Here is a 16,656-nt window from a genome sequence, read left to right on the forward strand (position 1 = left end):
AAAGAAAAACCCTTGACTGAGTAGGCGTGTCCAAACTTTTGACTGGTGCTGTATATATTTGGTTAAATATATTGTAAGTAACTTTCTGTAAAAGTTAATTGTCAGTCAATCATACATATTCAGTCAGACAAATGAAATGAGCAGCTTTTAATTATCCAGCTCCTCTTAGTGTGGGAACATACAACCACAGCATGTCAAAAGATGTCAAGTAACCACGACTCAGCATGTCAAAAGATGTCAAGTGTTACAGTTCCCTTCCTGCTGCAAGGAGAGAGAAAAAAACAACCTAGAAATGAATTCAAGTGAAAGGCTTGTCTCTAAACCCCTTCCTAAAATGATTAACCCATCCACCAGGACATTATGAGGTTCAGCTCTGAGTTCTCATGCTTTCTTATTGCTGTTAATTGTTCTTTTTCTGTTGTTGCCTCTCTTCATCAGTCTCCCCCCTCATTATATGAAAAGAGGGGAAAATGTCGACCTGAATAGAGGAAGGAGATTTTCCCACAGTCACTTAACAGAGAAATTCACCATTGTAGGCCAGGCCAGGCAGGTTCCCATCCCTTGTCTGACACACACACACACACCTCCAGCACAGTTTGATAGACAGTGTTTTTATAATTGAGTGACCAGTCTTTACCCTTGTGTCTAAATTGAAGAAAACTGAGAATAATATAGTTTTGGTAACAAAACTAACAAATCATTCACTTTCTGTCAAACTGATGGACCATTCACTCAGGTAACACTTCAGTGTTTAATTGGTATTTTATCATACCAACTATGTCCCAAATGGCACCCTATTCCCTATAGAGTGCACTACATTTAAGCAGGGCCCATACATCTCTGGTCAAATCTAGTGCACTAAATAGGGAATAGGGTGGCATTTGTAATTGCCTGGGAATAATTCAATTCACCATTACAACCCATTTCAATAAAAAAAAAATATATATAATATCTTAAGATTGGAGATTAATAAACCAAATTAACCAGTTTTTGAAATTGTCAAAGCAAAACTGTGTACATCAAATGTTTTGTGATTACATTTTTAAAAACCTATTGAGCTCAGGTGCATCCTATTTCCATTGATCATCCTTGAGATGTTTCTACAACTTGATTGGAGTCCACCTGTGGTAAATCCAATTGATTGGACATGAGTTGGAAAGACACACACATGTCTATATAAGGTCCCACAGTTGACAGTGCATGTCAGAGCAAAAACCAAGCCATGAGGTTGAATGAATTGTCCGTAGACCTCGAGACAGGATTGTGGCGAAGGGTAAAAAAATACTCTTTGTAAATTCCTGGGAATAATGCAATTCACAAATTCAACTCATTTCAATAAAGAAAGTACTGCAGTGTCTCCATAATATACTATCTTCAGATTGGAGATTAATACACAAAATTAACCCGTTTGGGAAATTGTAATGGCAAAACTGTGTACATCAAATATTTTGTGATTCAATTAAAAAAAAACTATTGTTAAAACACAAAAAAAGCTGCATAAACCAATGCAATGTGAAATGATGAGGCTATTATTTGATTGCCAGGTCCTTGCTACTAATACAGGCCCCATTTGATTGTGGGACATAAAAGTTAAATGTTAATGTTTTAGTCAAATATTTAGGACTTTAGTTTTGAGTACCGATTCATATATGATGCAAGTTAAATAATTGTTCTGAAGTGCTCCTACTGGTTCTGGAGTGTTTGACTAACCAGGTCGTTGGTTCACTTTGTTAGCGGTATCTGACTTTTCACCTTAAGTAGGCCAACCTTCTGATATTCTGAAAGGCTGATTCTATTCAATAGTTATATTTTCGCTACAAAGATAGTGGAGGTATATATGGAGTTTATATATATATTTTTTTAATTATTTTTTTCACCTTTATTTAACCAGGTAGGCAAGTTGAGAACAAGTTCTCATTTACAATTGCGACCTGGCCAAGATAAAGCAAAGCAGTTTGACACATACAACGACACAGAGTTACACATGGAGTAAAACAAACATACAGTCAATTATACAGTAAAAAGGTATGCGAAGAAAGTTGTAAATATATATATATACGGGACACGACAAGACGAGGACAAAATACGTCTGAACTGCTATACCATCTTGGAGCGAGTATGCGCATAACATTTATTTTTTCTCAGTTTGTTTATACTATGGCCAACTTGTTGATGGTTTTATGCACCATCCATTTATTGCTTTGCAGGGGCTACGTAATAACACTTCCGGTATTGGAGGGACCGTTTCTTAACCAATCACTGAGCACTGTGCTTGAGACGCGGAAATGCAATGGCGGACAGGATGAAGTTGAATGACGAAAACGGTGTGTGCGATAAACAAAGGGGAAATGTTGCCATAACGTCTTCTTGCAAGGAAATATCAAGCTACAGAGACAGTATGTTAATTCTTTTGAATCTGCTCACAGACTTCGGGAGTGAGGTTGGTATACTAATGCTTTTGCACATCTAATTCAGCTATAATTGCTTCGATCACTGCGAGAGATGTCCACGAGATGTGCATGCTGCATGTCTGTTCTTTTCAAATAGGAATTTGTCAAATATCCTTTGTCGCATGCAATCGCACGCTAAATGGTACAACGTTGCAAGAATAGTTTGTGTTGCAGCACAGTAGGCTACTACTACTAGCTTGCTGTTGCACTGATTGCAGATGGGCTCCTTCCTCCTTTATCTAGCAGGCTGAATGCGACAAAGTAGCAATCAAAAAGATCTTACTGACAACTGCCGCGTGGAACAAAGTAACAAATTATAGCCCTCGTTTGTATTAACAGCCTTTGCTTGTTTTTCCCCCAGTTCTTATAGCCCTGGAAATAATATAGTTTGTAGACTTAGTATATCAAATGGAGGCTTAACTACTCTTAGTCCAGGTTCTGACCAAGTTTCAATGATTTATTTTGTAACTATTTTTAATTTCAAGCTGAAATTGGGTGAAGCTGCACTGAAAATCAGCGCCAGCTTAGAAGCAGTGGATGTGTCATCTCTTCAACCTACTCGTCATGTGTTCACCTGTCTTCAGCAACACATCTCCAAACTACAGGTAGACTACACTACAGTCTCACAACGATGTGCTGACAGGTGCACAGTGGTGTCATGTCGAAAATTAAGGATGGATATGCAACACTACTTTCAGTATTTATTACATTTTTCATTTGGTTCTTTACTCTAGAGTAAGTATTCCCAAACTGGGGTATGCCAAATCAAATGTGATTCACATTTAAAAATACATTTAAAAAAGTAAAATATTTTTATTAAAAAATAAATGTTTCACATTTTCAAATAGTCCATTTATATTTTCCAACAGGGCTATACATTTGGGTGAGTTTTTTTCTCGCCTGAGTAGCCTTGCTTCACTGCCAAAAATAAAATGAAACCATCTAGTGTTCAGCAAAATAACAACATATTGTTAAATACAGGTAGCCTAGTCAAATAATTAACATCCGATTATATTAACCATTACTCTCTCGTGGGAATTCCACTAACGGTCCCATGTAGCCAAACGTAGCTGCTGCTGATTCTGTTTGCTAGAAAATGGATAAATGTTTTTTTTTAAGTATCGCACACGTCCATAGACACATACCAGCTCTACTGGTAGTACTGCTCATACCAGCAGTACTGCTCATACCAGCAGTACTGCTAATACCAGTACTACACCTGCACCTGTCGATGACACAAGTTTTTCTGCTTCCATGAGCACATCCAATGCTAGCATCAGTAATTCTACATTTGTTGTTAGCCCAGCTAGCATGGACACTGATAGTAGTGAATCTGATACAGCCAAAGAGCTACTGCCCCCTTACCCGGGAAAGCACCGAACAACAGACAGGGACGTTGGACCATCGAAGAGGCGCAAATATGATGAGAACCTCATTGATTTTGGATTCACTTATATTGGGAGTAGGGCCATCCACAGTGTGTTATGTGTGCAAAAGTACTATCTCACAACTCGATGAAACCTTCACTCTTGCGTAGACATTTAGAAACAAAACATGCCAGTATGAAAAATAAGCCACGGGAGTTTTTTGAGCGAGAATTAAGATGACTTTTGAGTAGTAAGACATGTATAAATGCAACAGATACCATTAATAAGAAGGGTCTAGAATAGTCTTATATGGTGAGCTACCGAGTGTCTAGGACAGGCAAACCACAAACTATTGTGTAGGACTTAATTCTTCCTGCTGCCATGGATATGGCTGGGACAATGTTGGGGGGAAAGGCTGAAAAAACTACACAGACAATATCTTCATCAAACAACACTGTTTCACGACGCATCAGTGACATGGCAGGAGATGTTTCGAAACAGTTACTGCTTCGCATACAAGCCATTGAATTCTATGCGTTACAGCTGGATGTGTCAACAGACCTGTCAAAAGGCCTGGCACAGCTCCTGGTATGTTGTTTAAGTTTATGGGGGTCAATTAATGAAGGCATCCTCTTCTGCAAACCACTGGAAACAAGGACAACAGGAGAGGATATTTTAAGTACTGGACAGCTTCGTGACATCAAATGGACTTTGGTCATCAAGATTTGTTTGTATCTTTACTAATGGCCCAAGCTATGAGAGGGAGACATAGTAGAGTGATAACCCACGTGCAAGCAGTTTCTCCCGACGCTACTTGGGTACACTGCAGCATCCACCGAGAGGCTCTTGCTGCCAAAGGAATGCCTGACAGCTTGAAAGATGTTTGTGACACTACAGTGAACATCTGCTTTGTTAAGGCAAGGCCCCTTAACTGTCGTGTATTTTCTGCACTATGCAATGATATGGGCAGCTGTTACGCACACCTCTATGAAGAGGGAACGCAACACCCTGCTACAACTAAACTCTCCGTGAAGCGAAAAAGGTATGGACTGTAGGTGCGAGTAAGAATGACAACAGGCAGAATGTGGTACCGTTTACAAGGACTTTATTCCTTTACACGGTAATATGGGGAAAAGGGGCTGGACAGAACCAAAGTAAATCTCAAAGCCCCCTCTCCTATCTTACCTGCCTAACCAATACTTACCTAATTTAGCACCACCTGGTGCCCTAACCAAAATACAGGGGGTGGTCCGCCCAGGTCTTACCTAGTGTGCCTAGACAGCGAATATGTTACGGGTATATGTATGCCCGCAGGCCTCTTGCCTAAGCACTCCCTAGGTGCCTTCCCCTTCCCCCCTGGGAACAAATGAAACAGAATATTAAACAATTTCACAAACAAACTAAGAAACAAAAGACATCAAAATAAGCTCTATCTGACCAACTCTCAGCAATGAACTCCCAGCAAAAAAAAAAATCTCTATCAAAATATCTCTGCAATGACCTCCCAGAAAATCTCTCGCAAATCTACATCCAGCAAAATCTCTCTCTCCTGAACAGAACACTGGCTTTTATATAGCTTCTGAAGGAATGGGTAATTGGAGACAGCTGTGTCTTGACGAGGGGGCGGGGTCAGCTCTCCAATTAACCATGGAGTCGACCAATCAGCTGCTTGAGGGATTTCAGGAAGCCATTTCCTGAAATAAACACATGCAAATATACAAACTACAATACATAAACTGGGGAACGTAACAGCAGCGACCATGTAACGCTTTTACAACATACAGAAAAGCGCTGGTTATCAAGGGGCAAAGTATTGACACGTTTTTTGGAATTGAGAGACAAGCTTTAAGTTTGCTTTACTGACCATCATTTTCACTTGTCTGACCACTAGCGTTATGACAAGTTTCTCACACGACTGGCCTATCTGGGTGATGTTTTTTCTCACCTGAATGATCTGAATCTAGGATCACAGGGACTCTCCGCAACTATATTCAATGTGCTGGACAGAATTGAGGCTATGATTAAGAAGTTGGAGCTCTACTCTGTCTGCATAAACAAAGACAACATGCAGGTCTTTCCATTGTATGATTTTCTTTTTGTGTGTGTGCAAATTAACTCAAACTTACAGACAATGTCAAATGTGATATATCGAAGCACCTGAGTGAGTTGGGTGCGCAATTACGCAGGTACTTTCCCGAAACGGATGACGTAAACATCTGGATTCGTTATCCCTTTCATGCCCTGACTCCAGTCCATTTACCGATATCTGAACAAGAGAGCCTCATCGAAATTGCAGCAAGCAGTTCTGTGAAAATTGAATTTAATCAGAAGCCACTGCCAGATTTTCTAGATTGGGCTGCGCTCAGAGTATCCTGCCTTGGCAAATTGCACTGTTGTTAAGTCACTGCTCTTTGCAACCACGTACCTATGTGAGAGTGGATTCTCGGCCCTCCCTAGCATGAAACTCAAATACAGGCACAGACTGTGTGTGAGGCATGATTTAAGACTGCGACTCTCTCCAATACAACCCAACATTGCGGAGTTACGTGCATCCTTTCAAGCACACCCTTCTCATTAACCTGTGGTGAGTTATTCACAATTTTCAATGACCAAATAAGGTTTTATATGTAAGATGGCTAAATAAAGAGCAAAATTATTTATATATTATTATTTGTGCCCTGGTCCTATAAGAGCTCTTTGTCACTTCCCACGAGCCGGGTTGTGAAAAACTCCCACTCATTCTTATGTTTAATAACTATATTGTATAGTGTGTGTGGCAGGATGGTAAAAAAACATTTGCGAGTGCGCTGACCCTGTCGCTAGAGGGGGTACGCAGCTGGAGGTTGAATGTTTGAAGGGCTATGGGACTATAAAAGGTTTGGGAACCACTGCTCTAGAGTTAAATAAATTGTTGCATTTTCATGTTTTTTTTTGTGAGTTTTTTATTCTTTGTCGTATTAGTTAATGGATGTAGAAAGTGTATGTTGACGGGGACTTCACCGTCTCTCCCCATAACCTGCCTTTAATCCTCCTCAACAGTCAGTTTCAGAAAACCTGAGGGTCCTGGTGGAGGCAGAAGACCAGTCCTCGTCTTCAAAGAGCAACAAGGATGAAACCACTAGCACACTCTCTTCTGATGAGATGACCATAGACTCGCCACCCATTCTACCTGCAGCTCAGCCAACCCGGCCAGAGGTAGAGGAGGAGGGCAAGTTGCAGGTTGATGACCTCAGCATTCAGATCAGAGCCAACAAATCCGAGGTGAGTTGACTGTAGCTTCTGTTTGGTCATTGGTCAACTCCGCTCAGCTGTACTGATGCTGCGGTTTATACGGCAGTGTTTTCAATACTGTTTCCTATTCTCTGCTAAAGCCAATGAATACTCATAAGTAATTGCCTCCGAGTGTGCTGCACACTTTGCAATAACATAGTAGTGAATCAAATGCTTGATCAGGACCTGATGATAAGCCAGTTTAGCACAGAATAAGGGCTCCTTCAGAGTGCTGCAGTCAGGGAACGTGGGAGTGTGTGTGGTCGCTGACTGGTGTGGTGGCAGTAGCAGGAGGGCTTTGCGAGAGGGCCAGGCCCTTGATATATTATGAAGTGGATGCTCATTACTCTAGAGAGATTGCATGTGGATGAAGGACAAGAGGATGCCGAGGCCTGTTGTATTTCATTGTGTATTTATTTTGGTAGCCAAATAAACAGTATTTTGTAGTACTTCGTCATTTTTAGAAATGGCAAAGCAATTGTGATGGGGTATTCTGAATCTGAGTACATTTCACGTGCTGTTTGGATGGGAACGCTAGTCTCATATCGCTTTGCTTGCCCCTGCCTTTATTACCATGATATAAACAAAACTCGACTGTCGTTTGATATCAATAGCTCTTTAATCCAGCCTGTGTCACATCTCCAACTGTCTCCTCTACTACTATAGATTGATAGGAGGATATCTGCATTTATAGAGCGAAAGCAGCTGGAGATCAATGAAAACAACGTGAGGGAGTTCTGCAACGTGATCGACTGCAATCAGGGTAAGAATCTGAGTGAGGTGTGGGGAGAGGCGTGTGTGTGTGTGTGTGAGAGCTGGTGGAGTGGGGGGGGGGGGGGGGGGGGACCGTGCACAGATTGCCAATGTTTGGAGAGGGCTGATTTCCACAGCCAGAGAGGCAAGAGGTCAGACTGAACTGTTATAATAGTGGGCCTGAAGTAGCTAACACCCTCCTCAGCTGGCCTCAAAATAAATCCAGCTTTGTCCAGATTCTTTGAACAGAAGGTACAAGTTGTTGTTTTTCTTCAGAAATAGATGGTGTGAAATGACAGTAATACAAATGACAATTAACAGTAATGACCGGAACAGAAATATTGGTAACAGAAATGAGGGTAACCGAAGTGAACGTGTCACAAGGACAGTCCATTTAATTTTAAACGGATGCATCAGTTAATTATCCACAAAATTGATATTTCAAAGGTAAAATATATATTTTGTGCTGATTAATATAAACGGTTCTCTTTTGCTATGATGTAGAAGACAGCTGTGCCAGAACCGATGCAGTATTCACACCCTACCCAGGCTTCAAAAGTCATGTTAAAGGTAAGAGCATTCTGCTTTAAGTTTAAACATAGTTTTCTTATGTTATTTTTTATGTTTATTGGTGGGTCGTTCAAAGAAATTAGTCCCTTTTGCGTAGTGTAACTTGATTAAAATAATAATAATAAATTAGTTACCTAAATTTAACATTATTAATGAAAAAAAAACATGTATTACCATCAAGTTAAATAAATGACTGTAGTAATTTCCTATTAAGTGCCAAATAAAGTACCAGCATTGCCAGTCATTAATCCACTTGTGACAGGGGGGAATGGAAGCTTGTTGTTTGCAACAGGGAGGAGCAATTGAATGCAAGTTTCACAAAGAAATGTACATTGTAAAAAAATGTCTAGCCTGTCTATCGAAGGGTAACAGGGTCGACATGTTATGTTTGACCTACTGTTTTCCACCACGATACACCAGAAAATGGCCAAAAAGAGTAGACCCAGCTCACTTGCTTTTACACTATGATTTGACAATTAGATGTTAATTGTTTCTTTAGAAAAAAATATTTAATGATCAACTGCCCCTTGGAACCATCTTCTCTGGTTTTAAAGGGCCTATGAGGTATTGATATGAGTCAGAAACATTAATTATAGTATTAGAATTGACTACAAAGTGTAAATAGGATAATTTTGGTTTATAAAGTCAGTCTCGTCCAAAATGGAGTTTGGTAAGTGACTGCGTTATGACTCGATGGTTTGGATTACAGTTATGTCAACAATTCATGCCCCATTTTTCCTATTAACGCGTGATGGCACTGTGTTTTCTGGGAAAAGACTGGGCGAGTTCGCTTTGCATGGCCCAGTGCCCCTCGGCAGACGTAGGAGACCTCTCCTTAGCACAGTTTTTCCCAACCCTGGTCCCCGAGTACCCCCAAAGTTCACATTTTTATTGTAACCCTGGAGGACAAGCACACCTGATCCAACTTGTCAACTAATCATCAAGCCCTCAATGAGTTGAATGAGGTGTGTTAGTCCAGGGCTACAACGAAACGGTGTACTGTTGGGGGTACTGGAGGACCAGGGTTGGGAAACACTGCCTTAAGAGGACCATTCCATTCAGACCCCGCCTACCCGAGGCGAAACAAACTCGCCCACTGGAACCTCTTCCCTAGACAAGACGTGGGTAGTACATGCCCTACCCCATTCATAGACGCTAACTACCTTTAGCGCCTATTGACGATAGTATCTTCTGGCCAGGGGGGTTTGTTAGGAGCCATGACCCTCAACCTGAACATGGACCACGAGTCACTTTAATTATGTTTACATACTGTTTTTTTTACCCACTTCATATATACACTATATATGCAGAAGTATGTGGACACCCCTTCTAGTTAGTGGATTTGGCTATTTTGGTATTTTTTTAGGATCCCCATTTAGCTGTTGCAAACACAGCAGCTACTCTTCCTGGGGTCCACACAAAACATGAAACATCATACAGAATGACATAATACAGAACATCATTAGACAAGAACAGCTCAGACAGAACTACATTCATTAAAAAAAGGCACATGTAGCCTACATATCAATGCATACACACACACACACACACACACACACACACTATCTAGGGGAGAGGTGAGGTGTTGCTTTACCTTGAAACAAGGTTGGTTATTTATTTGAGAAATGTGCTCTGTTCTGTTCTGGGCCAGCTGCAGCTTAACTAGGTCTTTCTTAGCAGCACTGGACCACACGACTGGACAATCTGCAGCCACTCCTGTTGCTGACAGGTGTATAAAATCAAGCACACAGCATTGCATGTTAAAATTGTCTGTCCTCTGTTACAAGACTCACTACAGCGTTCCAAACTGCCTCTGGAAGCAACGTCAGCACAATAACTGTTTGTTGGGAGCTTCATGAAATGGGTTTCCATGGCCGAGCAGCCGCAATGCCAAGTCTCTGCTGGAGTGGTATAAAGCTTGCCGCCATTGGACTCTGGAGCAGTGGACTCGTTCTCTGGAGTGATGAATCACGCTTCACCATCTGGCAGTCCGACGGACGACTCTGGGTTTGGCAGATGCCAGGAGAACGCTACCAGCCCCAATGCGTAGTGCCAACTGTAAAGTTTGTTGGAGGAGGAATAATGGTCTGTGGCTGTTTTTCATGGTTCAGGCTAGGATCCCTTAATTCCAGTGAAGGGAATTCTTAACCCTACAGCATACAATGACATTCTAGATGATTCTTGGTCTTCCAGGTCGATTAAATCAGAAACATGTGGTCCTGGGCCAGGGTTGCCTACCCCTGTACTAGGCTAACTAGCTCATAACTAAGCAAAGCTGACAACATGTTTGATGCATGTTACCAGCTTGCTTTCAGTAAAGAAAATGAAATGCGAACTGGTTAGCTACTGCCCTTTTTTTTTTTTTGTGACTGAATGACAAAGACAAACCCAAGAAACACGCACATCAAACCACACCCTCAAGACAGCTCTCATTTGCCTTTATTCACAGGCGCTAGCATTTCTTAATGAGCAATGATGAAAGACGAGGCCAAATCAGGAAGTGCGGTCGCCCTTTAACAACGAATACTTTCACCATATTAAAAGGTTTATCTTTTTTAAACCTTTAAACCTGTATCACTAATCACATTTAAAATAAAATACAATCTTCAGAAATTACTTTGTCACAGCAACAAAAGAACTAGGGCTTTGTGGAAACTGCAGAATTTTGGGCACAATAGCTAGTCTTTATTCATATATATTGATTTTTCCATGTGCTCTATATTAAAGGCCACTACATTTTAAAATAACAGGCTTTTAAAATCCAATGTAGGTGCACAATTTCTACTTAAAATATCAAAGGGATGTAAAAGGGACTCATTCCGATGAAACAACCCTGGTATGTTTCTTTACTTTGCTTGTGACATTTAATGGGTTTCTAATTGTCTGTATGCCTTGTCTGTGCAGTGACTCGTGTGGTGAACACCTACGGGCCTCAGACTCGTAGAGGGGGAGGGTTAGGAGGAGGTGCCTTGGGGGAGGCTGAGGAGCAGCAGAGGGCCATGGTGTCTAGAGACTGTGGGAATCCAGCCATAGAGGAACGCCTGCACAACATCGAGACACACCTAAAGCTCCCAACAGGTGAAGAGGTTAAACAAGATGTGGCATCGGCCATATTGTGGTCGTTGCATGTCTCTCTTTACCCAAACATTTGTATTCCTTTCCATTTCTGACACTTGACTTTTAGGAATTCTGGTCTTCTACTCTAATATTCCTATCAGCCACACAAACCTTTCTTTTCCAGAGGGTCCAGTGCCTTTAAGTGTGTACCAGAGGCTGAAGAAGCTTGAGGATCGGATCCTGGAGTTGGAGGGACTTTCCCCGGAGTACTTCCAGTCTGTGAGTTTAGTGTGGTAGAAAGATTTTAACACATCCACTTATTTTTTTGTGTGTGCTTGCGGACATGCGTGCGTCTACTTGCGCGTTAGTATTTCTCCATGTTAGTATTCATAAAGAGTCCTTATGCCGTGATTATCAGAAGTGGGGTATTTCTTCCTCTTCAGTTCAGAATATATCATCCATGTCAGAATTTAGCCTATCAAAGTTAGCTGAGTAAGAGCGCTCGAGTTTCTGCATGACTCTTATCTCTCCCTTCTCTTGGCTTGACGTGCCGGTTCTAAGAGCATGCTGCTCTCCATGTCCTTTAGGGTGTGTGTGTGTGCACAGAGAACTGGGGGTTGAGAGAGTCTTTTTGAATAAACTGAGCTGATCTTTTTTTTTTATTCCAAGTGCCACTGTTTAAGCAATTTCTGCAAATAGTTTGGAAGTACACACTGAGCAGGTTTCTGAGGGTGGAGGAGCGGAGATGTTTCCTCAGTAGCGGCCTAGTGAGTCTATAATCTCGTCTTTAACACTCGTACCCAGGGCCTAACATTAACACCTGCCAAATGTGGGTAGATTTTTCCATTGGTGGGTAAAGATGTCTATTTCACCAGCCACGTTGGTGGGTGGTCGGTCGGGGCTCCACAGTGCACGCATTTCACTCGCATTTGTGAATTAAAATGGTCAACTATGATCACATTTTATAGTAACATAAATGCTGCAGTAGCTGTTTTCAAAGTACATTACAAATGTATGTGGACACCTGCTGGTCGAACATTTGCTGCTAAAACAGTCTCCACTCTTCTGGGAAGGCTTTCCACTAGATGTTGGGACTTGCTTCCATTCAGCCACAAGAGCATTAGTGAGGTCGGGCACTGATGTTGGGCGATTTTGCCTGGATCGCAATCGGCGTTCCAATTCATCCCTAAGGTGTTTCGATGGTACTATGCATTGGGGCAGGTAGCGTTTTTCCTGACATCCGCCAAACCAGATTTGTCCATCGGACTGCCAGATGGTGACCTGTGATTCATCACTCCAGCGAACGTGTTTCCACTGCTCCAGAGTCCAATATCAGCTAACTTTATACCACTCCAGCCAAATGCTTGGCATTAAACATGATGATCTTAGGCTTGTGTGTGGCTGCTCAGCCATGGAAACCCATTTCATGAAGCTCCTGACTAACAGTTATTGTTATAGCACAATTTCAACATGCTATGTGCTTCAGCACTCGGCGGTCCGGTTCTGTGAGCTTGTGTGGCCTACCACTTCACCGCTGAGCCGCTGTTGCTCCTAGACGTTTCCACCTTACAATAACAGCACTTACAGTTAACCGGGGCAGCTCTAGCAGGGCAGAAATTTGTTGCTTTGTTTCATAGCTAGTAAATGAATCGCACAAAGTCAAAGAACTACGAATCCTATATAGCCTATACCATCTCGCGCTGCAACACCTCCTAGATTGGGGCTTTGCGCACATGAAGAGCTGCGTGAAAGATTATTTACTTGAAATGAAAGTCTACTTAAGTGAGACTTTGTCATTGTGTTTCTTGTCTATTTACATTGTTTTGTTCACAAGCTAGGTTGTTTTTCAGTTTGAGTTTCAACTGCTAGGGAAGAAAAAAAACTCTGCTACTAATCAGACTCAATCTCAAAGGCAGACTGGAGCAGCGTTACCACGGTAACCTCCCACTCTTAAAGGGGCAGGTGAACATTGTTGTCTCATCTGTGATATTTTGGTAAAAGACTCTGGCCACAAAATATATTAAATTAAACAATATACCACATTACTTCTTACTAGTAATACATTTGTATTGTTTTAGAAACATTACAAAGCATTGCAGCATGCTCTCCTCTTTTTGTGTTTTGTTGGTGTAATTTTACGGGGGGTGGTAAAATGTTCTCTGGTTAAAAAAAAATCTGAGTGGCTGGTAGATTTTTATTTTTTAAATTTACCTGGCACTGTGGTTGGTGGACCAGGAAGTTAAATTTAGGGCCTGCTCGTACTCATATAGGGGTTGAAAATTCCAGACTTGGTCACTAATAAACGCTTAAATTGGAATGCAGTGGCTTTCTATCAGTGGTTTAGCTAAGTCATTGCCCAAGTCTTTAGATTTACAGTACTGTATGTTACATAGCAGACTGCTGCAGTGCATTAAAATACTTTCATGGTTGGGTTGAGGGTGGGAAGGCCATGTTTTTGTACTCTCATTCCTGGCCCTTTTTAGTCTGCTAGTTCTGAAATGACTAAAGAACTGAATTTTTCATGGAGATTCTTCATATGAGTAATATACTTGCACTATTAGCCTTCTTGCAGAATGTATTTTTGTCACCAGAAAATGAAGGCACAGCTGGTTGATTTTAGTTTTTAAATTTTTTATTCTGAAAGCTATTAGATGGTGCCATTTCCAGAAATAGAAGGTATTTTCTGAGGTAGGTGTATTGACGTAAAAAGAACAAGTAGGTCTCAGGGCTACAATATGTACGTTTTTGGACGACCTGACCAAATTCACATAGTAATGGGAGTTCTAGATCTGTCAGTCACATTAAAAGCAAGTCTATTTCTATGCTTTCCATTTTTGTACACCAGCTTCAAACAGTTGAAAATATAATATTTTTGGTTATGGAAAATATATTTCACAACTGTTTAGAATGGTACAATGATTCTCTACTTGCTTGTTTTGTCACACAAACTGAAAATATGCGAACGATTTTCGAATTTTTAGCAACCAGGAAATGGCGTAGAGATTTCTGCGTAGTGCATCTTGAATGGATGGAAAATATTTGTTCAGTCTGTCTGACCCTGTGCACGGCAGGAACGTTGCCAGTGGCTAACCTCTAACTCTTCGAGTTCTCTCAAAGTTACTGAACCTCTTTTTGTCTCAGCTCTCTCTGAGTTACCTAAACATTCTAACCTCTCATCTCCTGTGTTCTTCCAGAGTTACCTACACAAGCGACCAAAGACATCAATGTCTCAGGTGAGATGTGTTATCATACCTTATCACTTGTCTCATACCTTTCCTCCTTTCATTACATTCAAGTTCAAAGCAGTGTTTCTCAACCTCCGGTCCGTGGACAACCACTAGTTTAAGGTGACACTGATTTTAGTGCGCGCGTATGTGCTTATACTTATGCGTATGTGCTTATACTTATGCGTATGTGCTTATACTTATGCGTATGTGCTTATACTTATGCGTTATGTGCTTATACTTATGCGTATGTGCTTATACTTATGCGTATGTGCTTATACTTATGCGTATGTGCTTATACTTATGCGTATGTGCTTATACTTATGCGTATGTGCTTATACTTGTACTTGCTTTTGACTGTGATTGTTCTTATCTCCCATGTTGGCAGGTCTGCAGTCTGTCGGAGCTGGATGTGAAGATCAGTGCTGTCAAAGCAGCCTTGCTGAAGAGGATGGGGGAATTTGGGCCGGTAGAGTACGACACCGAGTGTCCACTCTGACCCCCAACTTTTTGACCTATGACCTTGACACGTACCCACCATTATGGGCAACAGACTAGAGGAAGAGATGAGAGACTTTAACCTTGAGGTGTAGATATCCACCCTTACACACGGCTGAATGCTGTGTGTAACATACAGCCATATTGGTCAGGGAGAAATCCAAACCAGTCTAATCGGAATGAATGGCAGTAGAGGCGCAATACGGATTTTTACTTATTCAGGGAAAATAAAACTAATGCATGTGATATATCAGAAATGGTTTAATACAATTATCAACTGAAAATATTGTCATATAATTATAAATACAGTTTTATACCAATTGAAGGATACCATAAATGTCTAAATTGATGTTTTCTTGGAAAGCTGCGAGTGCTATTATATGATACAATGTCAGTACTTGTTGCATTTACAACTTGTCTAAGTCCTATCATCAGCTGATTTCAACCAGTGTGTGGCTGTGGATTGACTGCATTGTCTAATGGTATGTTGGGATATTGGCCATTTTTAATGAATTACAAAATGAATGAAATCATTCCCCTAAAACTGTCTGGCTAGCTAGCTGACCAACATCGCAAATACATTCTTTGAATTAATATTTTATGAATCACAGCACTGACTAACCATGGTTGACCAACTCCCTGACCAAGATGGCTGACCTTTATCCCATCATAAGAAGGTTCATGTCCATTCTGGTATTCTATTCCTAATTCTGTGTGTCCTGAGCTGAAGGTCTTGGTTTTCAACCTTCGGGTTGAAATGTTGCTCTCCATGAAACTACTGGAGAATTCAAGTGTGTGTGTGTGTGTGTGTGTATCTATCTTTCTAGCATGATGTGGTTCTGCGGCTCCCGTGTTTTTCGGGATCTATAGTCTGCCCCACTCAAAGTTCCGGAGCTTCCTGAAGCTTCTGCGCATGTATATATTCTCTACTTTACGCACAGAGAACAGGCTACTCGGGTGAATGGTGCTCGTTTAGTTAGATCAAAGCTGAAACCGTGTCGGCAAGATCGCATAATGATAATATTCGACATAGAGTTTGATATAATAGCGTAGTATAACATTACTGTAAGACAAAAATGGGGATATGCATTTAGATCTTGAGTTATACAGTGTTTTTTTTTTTCAAAGTAGTCTACAGTGTTGTTTTGAATGATGTACAGTGAATTAATTTGAGAGCAGATGGAGTAAACTAACTAGCATAGCCTACCTGTGTATTTTGCCCAGTGGCGAATGCTGTTGTGTTTTGGCCACATGAGAGAGAGATGCGTTGTTGTTTTTTTAGAAACGTTACATGCTGCTATTATATGATTTTTCTGTTATGGAGAATACTATGCTCATTGTGATGTTGCAGACATTGCTTCAAACATTGATCTAACTTGATTCAGCGTTGATTCTTCCTCCTTTTTGCTGTTGTGTTGCAAAGTTTTAACGTTGATGTTTTTGTAAATAAATTTTCATTTTTTTTCA

General features: G+C 41.0%; 1 protein-coding gene across 2 annotated transcripts; it reads left to right on the forward strand.

Moving 5' to 3' along the window:
- The first annotated feature begins 2,272 nt into the window (after window positions 1–2,272).
- mbip (MAP3K12 binding inhibitory protein 1) lies at window positions 2,273–16,656 on the forward strand. 2 transcript variants are annotated; one of them, XM_029687639.2, is made up of 9 exons: window positions 2,274–2,440; window positions 2,936–3,055; window positions 6,857–7,078; window positions 7,754–7,850; window positions 8,345–8,410; window positions 11,315–11,488; window positions 11,652–11,746; window positions 14,662–14,700; window positions 15,080–16,656. In XM_029687639.2, the coding sequence occupies exons 1-9, from the start codon at window positions 2,291–2,293 to the stop codon at window positions 15,188–15,190; spliced, it is 1,074 nt and encodes a 357-aa protein (XP_029543499.1). In that variant the 5' UTR covers window positions 2,274–2,290; the 3' UTR covers window positions 15,191–16,656. The 2 variants fall into 2 exon arrangements, with proteins under 2 accessions (XP_029543500.1, XP_029543499.1); XM_029687640.2 differs by lacking the exon at window positions 2,936–3,055 and having other exon boundaries at window positions 2,273–2,440.

Source organism: Oncorhynchus nerka, linkage group LG18 (genome assembly GCF_034236695.1).
Source record: "Oncorhynchus nerka isolate Pitt River linkage group LG18, Oner_Uvic_2.0, whole genome shotgun sequence".
NCBI lineage: Eukaryota > Metazoa > Chordata > Actinopteri > Salmoniformes > Salmonidae > Oncorhynchus > Oncorhynchus nerka.

What these genes read in the sequence shown, in the direction of transcription:
- mbip (XM_029687639.2), top strand. Translation starts at nt 2,291, where the DNA reads ATGGCGGACAGGATGAAGTTGAATGACGAAAACGGTGTGTGCGATAAA. An exon ending in TCAGAGCCAACAAATCCGAG is followed by an intron (nt 7,079 to 7,753) that starts GTGAGTTGACTG and finishes CTACTACTATAG; the next exon opens with ATTGATAGGAGGATATCTGC. An exon ending in CAAAGACATCAATGTCTCAG is followed by an intron (nt 14,701 to 15,079) that starts GTGAGATGTGTT and finishes CCATGTTGGCAG; the next exon opens with GTCTGCAGTCTGTCGGAGCT.